The sequence below is a fragment of the Centroberyx affinis genome, unplaced genomic scaffold, assembly GCF_046629955.1.
Source record: "Centroberyx affinis isolate AG114_WGS23_722 - 3 ecotype Tasmania unplaced genomic scaffold, CSIRO-AGI_Caff_v1 ptg002097l_1, whole genome shotgun sequence".
Lineage (NCBI taxonomy): Eukaryota > Metazoa > Chordata > Actinopteri > Beryciformes > Berycidae > Centroberyx > Centroberyx affinis.
The window spans coordinates 37,318-48,471 of NW_027280423.1; the positions used below are offsets into that span (position 1 = coordinate 37,318).

At 40.4% G+C, this 11,154-nt stretch overlaps 1 protein-coding gene across 4 annotated transcripts in view; it reads right to left on the reverse strand.

The window, feature by feature from the left end:
* Positions 1–9,385, reverse strand: part of psme4a (proteasome activator subunit 4a) — a 28,221-nt gene extending 18,836 nt beyond the window's left edge. For 3 of the 4 annotated variants that reach the window (XR_011696030.1, XM_071531560.1, XM_071531561.1), the window contains exons 1-10: positions 8,764–9,385; positions 7,150–7,290; positions 6,766–6,882; positions 5,104–5,160; positions 3,462–3,506; positions 1,968–2,117; positions 1,069–1,132; positions 903–977; positions 253–375; positions 61–153 (exon numbers count right to left, since the gene is read on the reverse strand). Coding sequence is in view for 3 of the 4 variants with exons in the window: in XM_071531560.1 (XP_071387661.1) it covers positions 61–153; positions 253–375; positions 903–977; positions 1,069–1,132; positions 1,968–2,117; positions 3,462–3,506; positions 5,104–5,160; positions 6,766–6,882; positions 7,150–7,290; positions 8,764–8,960 (1,062 nt within the window). In the remaining variant the exon portion in view is untranslated. The remainder of the gene's footprint in view (positions 1–60; positions 154–252; positions 376–902; positions 978–1,068; positions 1,133–1,967; positions 2,118–3,461; positions 3,507–5,103; positions 5,161–6,765; positions 6,883–7,149; positions 7,291–8,763) is intronic. The other variant, XM_071531562.1, reaches the window with a different exon arrangement.
* Positions 9,386–11,154: the final 1,769 nt, after the last annotated feature.

An 11,154-nucleotide genomic window follows, 5' to 3' on the forward strand; every position in this document is an offset into this window, starting at 1 on the left:
GTCTTATGATTTCTTCTCTTCAATTGCACACTCATCCACAAGAAACAAAAGGTGACTCACCAACCAGCGGCCATGGTTGGATGGGTGGAAGAAGGATGTAATGCTGTTGAAAAGGCCACTGAGCTGTGCTTGGGCTTGCTTGCTGGGTCCTCCCTGAAATGAACATAGTCACTTAGCCAAGCTGTTTCACACTAGCTGTTGCAGTAGTTATTAGCTGCAGCAAAAAGAGCTATCAAAGAACTATAAACTGACCAGTAGGGATGAGACCCAGAGGACCACATGGCTGATGTCGTAGGCATTGGTGACATATCGTGGGACCAACATCTGACTGGTCCCCACTGGGAGATTCAGACTCCTCAGGATTCTGGTGAAAATCTGAAATGGATTAAAAAAAAAACACCAGAGGCCAATATTTAATTTCTGTATCAATAATTTTGTGCTTCTAATGAGGTTTATCAGGGTTAAAAGATTATACATATGGACAGAATGTCCCACTTTAGATAGGTCTAATTATCTGATTATTTTGATGTAGTTATTTGTTGTAATAACTGATCACAACCCCATGACATTTCACTGGGCTGAATGGGTCAGGAGGGTGTGTTTATGACTGATAAGTAATGGATAGTGGTGTTGTCACAAAGCATAGATCAAAATAGTTGCTCAGTGTGAAACACAGACATGATGCAAGTCACTTGCCGTATGTGACCAAAAGATCAACAAGGAAACTTGATAGTTTGTTTCTCTGACCAGCAGCAAAGGCCATGAAATACACACCATTAGCCAAGATCACAAAGGTCAGGGCACAGATAATTGCACGTGCCGCAAACACCAAAACAAACAAGGGTGTAAGATTGTGTAGTGGGTGGTGAAAGGGGGTTAATCAGATTGAGAGGGCAACCAACCTTGGGGATATAAGGGTCCCAGTCAATGTAGCCAATGTTGTCATTGGCCAAGCGAGCAAAGAGGTTGACCAGATGCTGCAAAAATGTAGGAGAAAACATTATATAGGGAAGGAAGAAATACTGATTGTTGTGTATTCAGCACTTTTCAGCAAATTAATCTGCTTACCACTTCCCAGCCTGGGAGGTTCTGTACGGACACCCACAGGCTGATCAGCTCATCAAACCACAACCTGTTAGAAAAAATAAACTTTAACAGGAGCAAAACACACCCCTACTAAATTCATATACCTGTCAACCAATAGGGAGAGATCACAAGGGCCTTTGGGGTGAGAGTAGGGTTGAGAATTGAGGTTATGTAGCGTTAGGAAGACTTTATCAATGTCACATCCTTAAAGATTCCTTCTTAATGACCCAATTCCATTAACAATTCCTTTCTAATATATACAGTATTACCTGTGTAGACCTTTATAGCACCCAAAAAACATTAACTGTTGACACTGTACAGTTTTATTATTGTGTTAGTCACACTACCCTGAGTCCAAATGACTCCAGCATCCAAAACTATTCACACTTCACACAACTGTGTACTGTGTGTGACTGAGGTTGTGGCATAATGTAGTGAGGAGTGTGTGTACTTGGCAAGAACTATGTGTTCAGTTCTCCATGGTAAGTAAGCAGTTTCCTTGTAGCTGAAGTGCATAGCAACGCGAAGGACTAACCAGACTCTTTATTAAAGAGTAGCCACACTTTTGATCTTCTTTTCAATCTTCTTTCTTGTGTTACCATGCAATGCACTTCAGCCGCAGAGAACTAAACTAAACACACACACTCCTCCCCCCAAGCTTCACTACAACCTACAGTCATGAAAGCTAGACAATGTGATAATGAATTAAAAATTGTGCATTTTGTTAATTGAAAAAAAGAGCAGAAAAAAAATGGTAATTAATAATGGAAATCGATGAGGCAAAAGTGTTTTGCTCCAGCCGTTTAGGAAAATATTGGAACCTGTTCCTCAATGGAATCAGATCTCAGTTCCTAAGTGGGAGAGGGTGAGGAGTTTCTTACTTGAACCCCTTGTGGTGCAGCTCAGGGGGCAGGGTGGTGGGGAGAAAGAGCTCAAAGTAGCTGATTGCTCTTTGCATGGTGACATCAAAGGGGCAAAGTAGTGGTCGCCACTCCTCCAGCATCTCCTGAGTAGCTGACTCTGGGAAATATCTATTGAAAAGAAACAGAATCACAGTTAGCTTTAGCTGTTTGCTTTTTTTTTTTTTTTTTTTTTTTGAGGCCATGACAGGTGATGGCACTAAAAAGGGATAAGAGAATTTAACACAGGATATACTGACACACTAACAACCTAATGCTGGTTGAGCTGTGCCAAACTAATATGATCAGCTTATGAACAGGTATCTGTGGAAGCATCTCAACCAGCAGAGTGGCTTAGATAGCGCTACAGGGAAGCTCAAGCCTCTTAGATCCCTTCCAAATCACATCTTCACATGCCACAACACAGTCATCAGGCACTGGACACTGACACCCATAGGATGTATGGAAGCTAATTTTGGCTTTAATACATTGACAATAAGTAAGAGATAGTGTGAGATACTGTGAACAGCCCTAGCTGCACCAATATAAATACATGGTTATAAGTGTGTGTGCATGCCTGTACCTTTCTATTACAGACTGGAGACTGGACTACCTATGAATTAGCAGCTGCTGTAATTTTCATGCCGGAGTGCAATGTTCCAAAAAGGGGGAGATTACAAGTTATAAACCTGGCACATTTTTAGCTGTTTTTAGGGTAAATCCTGTGGTGCCACCAGGCTCACAGTCTAACTGGGGGATTTTCATGGTTCATCATGTGCTTGAGGCTTGAGTAAACCCAGGGGGTCATTTCAGTTCATCTACTTTATAGCCTCCTCAATGGCCACACTATTCCCTAGAGGACTAGAAAATATTGCTGCTTCCAACCCAGGCTGCTTCCCTCTGCCTCGCCACTGATCCATAGTGGGACTGCAGCTGACCACAAATCACTCTCTTCTCACAGTAACAGGAAACTCTCACACAAGACAGAATTAGATGAGATAATAGGATTATCAGCCTAAGTGCAAACTGAGGGACTGAGCCCTGGCGCTCGTCTCAGATATGCGCACACGCACAACTTATCACAATCAAGGACCTGCTGGTGAGGGCAAAGCTATATTTGCTTCGGCATGATAAGGCTTGTGAGTGATGCCTAATATGCAATACTGGGCTGCTTCATCTACTACATTATTCACAATATGCCCAACATTCAGCTGGAGGACTTTCTCCATCAGCCGAGCCTTATACAATTGTTAATTTTTTCTATCCATCCATCCTCTGGTGATTACATCTCTTATCCAGTCAATAAAAGGACTGCTGAGACAAGCATTTAAATGCACAGACTTGTAAACCTCTGATGTTGACAAAACAGTTCTTCGGTTCATTTTTCACTTGCAGATTAAAAACCTTCCAGTCGCCTAAATCAAAAAAGATTGACAGACACAGACAGGCAGATCAATGATATTAAAGTGTACTTACGGTCTGCAGCTTTTCACAAGTGTTTTCAACACACTTTCCACAGAGCTGGAATAAAGGAAGTGAAAAAGAACTGTAGTGAGATGTCAACACAAACACAGAAACATTGATGTTAGGGTGACAGTTAAACAATTTGCACACCAATGCAATTAGACTTAGTCTGACTGCATGCACACAGCAAATTCTTTACACATTTGACTGGTGTACAGTGAAACAGTCATTAATAGAAAATCATAAGGGGCTGGTGTATAGTGAGGAAACTGTGATACAATGGCATTAATAGACTACATTGACTTCACTGTCAGAACCATAATAACTGGCTGGCCGCAGGCCAATATACAGAATTTGAGTGTTAATGGATCCCATTCATAATATGTATGCCCCCTTTAATTCATCCACTGCTGTAACAATTTGTTTGAAATGGTTTTGGATTTGCTACTATTAATAAAGCTTTCTTCTGCGTAAGCAACTCCTGACATGTTTATCTTCACAGATGGTCTGCAAAGGTAGGACTCTGGTCACATAACCGTGTCGAAAGCTCTAGACCAATATAACCACAGCCTTTGAGCTCCCTTCCCACAATCCCACCTATCCGCTCACATGCAAGCTCAAGCCATACCTTACTGGAACTCCCCTGCCAATCCCATTCAACAACTGGTTACGTATTTTTAAAGCAGTTGTGTCTTTTAAGTCAACTTACTACAGATTTAATTCAATAAACTAACAGCTAGATCAAGGGTGACCCTCTGCCAGCCCATTTGTAAGTATCTAAATGCTCGGTATGCACGGCCCAATGTTTAACTGTAACACTGTAAGCCTACAACACACAGGCCACAGATCAGCATCAAACTCATCCACTGCAAATTCCAACATCAACAAGACCAGAGCCTAAACCTGAGTGTCCCATTGCAAAGTGCACCGACACTCAAAACCCCAGGGAGAGGGAACCCGAAATTCTATGACCTTAGTGTTTGAGCTGGAGTGAAACATTACGTTCACCCCACTACATTCCAGAAGGGGAGGAAACGTGACAAGAGCTTGTGCTCCCTCATGACTTCTGAAAATATAGTAGTGCAGAGTTGGCTAACTTCAAAAGAAGCTACAGTAGGAAGAGGGGTGTGAACAGCAAAACCTCCCTGGAAGTGGGTCAGATGATAGATAGATAAATGGTTGAGATCATTGAATGAATGTAAACAACAATACTAGTGCTAAGCATATGTAGTAATATCCTGTATTATTTCCTAATATAGTCATTTGTATTGTGTTACTACTTTGATGCCAAATAATTCACAATAGGCGACATATTGGGAAAATAACCTGATAGTAGATTAAGAGATCCAAACAAAATCAAACAAACTAACATATAGTGTATAAAAATATGACTTTGACACAGTTGAGATGGGGGGATAGGAGGAGGGTATAAAATCTGTTAGCTGCAGTGCGACAGTCTCCAATATGAGTGGAATGTTAACATTGATATTGTATTGAGTTTTCTCCTATCACATCAAACAAGCTGCGTGGGGGTGTCCAGTGTATTTTTTGTTGTCATTTTCACATGCAATGTATAAAAAAAAAACAAAAAAAAAAAACAAGTGCCTCAAATGATGAATTCAAAGTAAAACACAAAGAGAAGTATTGTCCTTACCACCTCTGAACCAATTTTATCATTATGAGTTTAGAGGATGAACGAGGCCGTGGAGAACTGAATGTGAAAGGAGACAAAGGCATAAAGAACACATTCAGCACACGACAAAGTGCCAATCACTCCAAATATGAACATTTTATACATCTATCTATACAATTTACTATCACCATGTTCAGCTTATGCAATCAGACTATCATGTATGGTGTTCAAACATATGTATTAAAAAAATGAGCTGGCAATCAGCCAAGGCAGCTTGCTTTTCTCAGTTGTAACTTAATGGTGATGTGCTAGCAAGGCATTTTTGTGAGAAACATACAATGTTTCCATAGCACCATAAAAGAGCACCTCGCACTGCTTGCTGTAAGAATGGCATAGGGGTTGTCCAAGGGTGTAACATAGGGTAGGTGGTCAGACATTTAAACTTTGCCTCCGAAACTGCACAGTTCTCAGTGAACACTGTTACTTAAGAGTACAGCTAGTTGCAGAGTACAGAGTTTGCCAGATGTGTTCTGCCCTCAAATTGGTCAAATTATTTGAAAGCAATTAGATTTCATTCAAAATATGAAACACATAACCTAAGAGCAATCAACTGGACAAAACTGACTTATGAAAACATCTTGTTATACAAAGACAGACATACAGTATGATGTCTAAAATACATTGTTTACGTTTCACTGAAGGTCAAATGTCAGTGTAAAAAAAAAATAGGTACACTTGTTAAGTCAGGAGATGAGCCACAATGTTCTGTTAGCAATCTGTATTATTGTTTGTACCGCACATAATTAATAAAGGGAAGTAAAAACAAAACAACTCATTGATTGTATCACCCATGAAGTCTAAAATCATTAGTAGCGGATGAACACTCTGAAAACATCTGGCAAACTTATAAGTAGGGGTAACTATCATTTAAAAACAAAGGCAGCTAACCCCAACTAAAATGGGTGGGCTTTTGTTTCCTAATCTAAAAGCAATCACAGGGGGGAAATGGTCAATCATGTTTTGGTGAATAATGTAAGGCCAATAAGGTTATAATCCTCCCCTATCCACCTTCTTCATGCATGACTCCCAGGTTTGAGAGATATTTAACTGGTATAACGTTCACAGTTTTCAGTACTTTTAGTCTCATTCAAGTTCCTGCGCAGTCAACCATCAACATTAGCTGTTCCAGTAACAGGAGTGTTGTCACTTGATAACTTGTTTTCCTTACAGTGGAGTACAGATGCACCAAAATATTTATTCTACGTTCTGGGCTAATTTTTTCAATGAATAATTTTGCCTATTAGCAAAAGTTTTGGAATAGGGTTTGGGGAAAAGAAAAATAACAGTGATTAACACACACTCCAGAGGGAAAGTCATGTTGGAGGCTGCTGAAAGTGTTGGACTGATGGTGAAAAAAAGAAAAAAAAAGAAAGAAAACACTATCATTTTCAAATCTGGATAAACTATAACAACAAAATAGTTCAGCAGTACAATCCCTGGCTTAAAACTATGTTATCTAATGTCTCACCAAAACAAATGAGGGGACATTTAGAGTGCAATTTAAAAGTACTAGTATGCCATTGAATGCTATTTCCAGGCTGCATATATTCAATATGATCTACTAACATCAAAGTTTAGGTAAAAAAGTATTACAATAATAAAAGGAAACAAACAGGGGCATACTTGGGAAACCAGTTGAGGCCAAGATGCTCAGTCTTGGAGTACAGGATCCTGTCCTGCAGCTCATACAGCGGCCTCCAAGGCAACTCCAGGTCCTCCCTTGAGAGTAGTTCTCTTTTCCTATTAGATGGATCAGCAGACAGACAAACAGATAAGGATAAAACTAAGCATTCTAGCTCATTCTCTTTACGTGTCACACAGTTTCTTCCATATAAATAAGAGACACCACAATATGTTAGCAATTATCGATGGCCAATTTAGAGCAGAGATTTTTTACAATCTAGCTTAACAAGACTTTAATGTGCAACATTGAAGGGGGAAACAATTCGTGCTGAACTCGGTATGTGTGCAAGTTTGCTGAGTAACACGGATGAGGCCCACTCTTACTTTAGGAGGTTGATAAGCAGGCGAGCAAGGCCCTGCATCATGCTGATCTCCAGTTTAGGGATTGTCACTAGCTCATAGAGCAACTTGATGAACAGCACATGGTCCTCTTTGCTGAACTTCCGTCCATACAGGCGCATGTACCTAAATAAGAGGTACAGAGATCATTGGGATCATTTCACACATTTCTACATGCATAATATGAGAAGTGCTGAAAACACCAGTCGACAGCATGCACAAGACCAACTCAACAAGGTGCTTGTGTTCCCTCTGATGTAATATAAACATACAATATGGAAAATTACAAACAAGCCAGAATTCAAATTAGTCAGGAGAAATAGTGTATGTTCAATAAAAAGAGGTAACATTGTTGAAATAACACAACCTAAGCTGAATAAGCTTTGGTGAGACCCTAAAATTGACTCTTAAAAAATGTTTGTATCTCTACTGGAGCGCCAAAATACCAGCAAACAGAATCTGGGTCAACCCGAGAGCAAACTTTCCATCTCTCTGAGCCGGCAGTGACTCACTCTTGGACAGAGCCGTCTGCCAGCATGAGGACTGAAACGGATTAAAAACAGCCCAGCAACCGAGTGAAACAAAATGAAACAGCACCCCAAGTAACCCACTGTAATATTGATAATATTTGTGCTATAGCAATGTGATTCTATTACAACATAATCGAAAGTTGAAAGAAAAAAACACAGGGGGTGAAAAATCAGATCTGCAATTTGTTGTCTTTTAAAGCCCGAATCCAATATTGTCACTTGATTAATCCATTTATTTGTTCAGCTGAGGGGCACTAACAAAGGATATCAGACACTATGATCAGGTGAAACATATATATAAAAGTCTAAAAAAATATGTTGCCAACACATCAAAAGGCAGCTGAGTTTGAAGTAACTTGATAGCAGTTCATCAAAGCAATGCTTCTTTAACGACATGTATGATCAATAAAATGTTTTCTTGTTTTCGTTATGAAATATCTGGTAGCTTGGTTCTCTGCTACAAAAACAAATGCCGACCCCCAACACAGTCGTCGACAGGAGTGACCATGACATGGCACTGTGCTACACTGCCTGGGTCATCGATTGTGTATTTTCTACCGTTTACACTCTGTTGCTTCCTGAATATGTAACCTAAACCGCCCATTTTAAGACATGATGTCCTGGGCAATTTGCGAGCATACATAGCCAACATTTAAGCATGAGGACATGCCGGGTTACGAGAAATAGTATGGGTTATCATTGACTTAGCAAGCAAGCTAACACTAGAGAGTTTTGAATAACCCATTGGCCATGGTGAATGTGTGCAACTGCAACAAGTACTAAACTAACTGAATTAACAGTTAGTTAATGTTAACATCAATACAATTGGCTATTCTGACCCAGAGTGGACTAGGTAAAAGCGGTAGTTTATTAAGATGATCAATATTATTAAATTGGAGAGCCAATGTGAAATGTTGTCAGACGGCAGTCAAACAGACACACAGACAATATCAAACATTGAAGTATAACGTTAATTTTCGGCTACAATTGGCTTGCATTACTCCAAGACTCTCAGATTGAGAACACAATGAAACAATCAGCAACCGTTAGGTTAGCTAGCGTTACTTACGTGGAAAGTTTCCTTGTCCAAAACAGCACACCGGGCCATATCTCTCTGAGCTGGACTGCTCGGCCCAAGTTCCCTTTTATTTTAGTCAGTAAATCATTGGATTCGCCATCTAATCTATCCGCGTACGGCAGGAGTTTGTTGTATACGATGTCTTTTTGAGGGACAAATCCTAATGTGTCAGACGCTGCTTTTTTCATATTACAAATTCCAAACGTAGCTAGCTTCACTAGTTAGCTAATTTTATTCTGTTCTACTTCGGGTTCCCACTGCACGTTGCTGTGCTATCTAGCTAATATAACAGCTAGCAATTTCCCAGCTAGCTACCCTCAGTTGACGTATGGTAAGCTTAGTGGATGGCCCACACAGTGGCTAAGTTATGCAGCGAACAACTTATGTCACGCTAGCTAACGTTAGCTAGCTAAAGTTAAGTTAGCTTCCGTTACCAGCTAATATAGCCCCAATGTCATCGCATAGAAATGTTAAGGCGAACAAAAAAAATAAGTACATCCACACAACGCGTTGGCACTCGAATTCTTCTCTTTCCGCTACCTAAAGCTCATAACCTGCTAACTGTCTAGCTAAAGTTAGCTTGCTAACAAGAAAACACAGTCATCTGAATCCCAAGGACTGTCAACGTCGAATGATTCGTCAAACTCCTGCACAGCGCAGACGACACCCAGCTGTACACCAAACCCGTCATATCCGCTAGTAACATGAGAACTACACTTCCCAACAGTCTCCTCTCCATTCATGCTTTTTATAAATGTTTATCCTCTGCCCCGCCAAACAGGATGACTTGAAATCCACTTAAGACCTCAGGGGTATTTGTACCGCAGTGATTTGTTGCTCACTCTATATTCAGCTGAATGACCTCGTGTGGTGGGGGCAAGGGCAAGTCTGGCAAAGTATTAGAGAATTAAAAAAAACTCAGACTGTAGCCTAATTAGTTGATGAAAACACCTCATCCACTCTCCACAAATATTTACGCACACATTTATATGCCAATGTAAGGACATTTTCGGGGCATGCATATGTTCACACATTCAAAATCAGGACATGGCATGTATTTCTGTGCATCTGCTACAGTAGCTGGTTCATCCCAAAATTCACCAGGTACTTGCCCCCATGGTTGAAAAAGCATCGCTAAAGTGCCCTCTAGAGTGGCGAAAACGAGAGGAAGTGCCCTATTGGCTGCCCCTCACATGGGAAAAAATGATTGAGTGCCCTCTAGGGTGCCCCTTCATGCAATAAGTTATGATGATGTCCCCTCTAGAGCAAGGAAATTCAATAATGTGTCTTAATGAGTGTCCTTCTAGTGGAGAAAACGTGATGCAAAAATGATGCAAAAAATCCCAGTGAAGAAAATGAGATGCAGTGCCCTACAGTCTCCCCTACAACTGCCCTCTCTAGGGCAGGCTTTCCCAAAGTGGGTGCCGTGACGACAGTCTAGGGGTGCCGCCAAATACTTTGATAAGATTTTTAATTTACCTCTCAAACCCTGCTTACATTCAAAACACATTGTATGGCCGCTAACAAATCTTTTCTGTGTTTTTGCAAGGGGCCGATAAATTAGGCTAATATCTAGCTAGCATTTTGATGTAATCTCATCTGCACTGTCCGTTTTTTTTTATTTTTCATTGTACCCTTAGGTGATAATGGTTAGTGGTGATAGACTAGGCTATAGCCTATGTGAGTGCAATTTTCATATATTCTTTTTATTCACCATTTCATTTTGCATCCCTAACGAAAAATCACGATATTCTTTTTGGCAGTTGCAGTGTGTTTGTGATAGCTTACTCAGCGGTGAGTTTATAGTGACCTTGTGGCCATAGCCTATAATCTCTTACAGAGGGCTATTACTTAATGCTTTTCTGTGGCATGATATTTTTTTGCGCGATAATAGACTATATTCAAGTTGTAAAGTAACCTTCTAAGATGTAGTTACTGCGTTTTACTTCGAAGGTGTTTGTGAAATAAACATTTTAAAGGTTTATAGTTCCCTGTGTGTTTTTATCATAGAGGTGTGGTTATACTTTTAATCTGGATCGCCTAATAACATAATTTTAATCTTAATCTGGGATGAAGACTATTTCATCATACAGGATGCATCATAGCTTTTTGTGCGCTGGTGGGGCCCCATGTCGTGCAGTAGGTGCCCTTTTTATTTTTTCGCCCCTGCCCTTCAAACAGCCTGAGTCCGCCACTGGTGGCTGGTACTACAGGTAGAGTAGATGAACTTAACAGCCGCTGCCAAACTTTTCCAATTTAGCTGGTAAGTGGTATTCATTTCCCAAACTGTTCAAATCCTATCACCCTCCTCCACCCACCCCATCAGTAGGTGTAACCCAAATCCTAAAAATAATCTCAAACTGTAATGTAATAGTCCTCTCT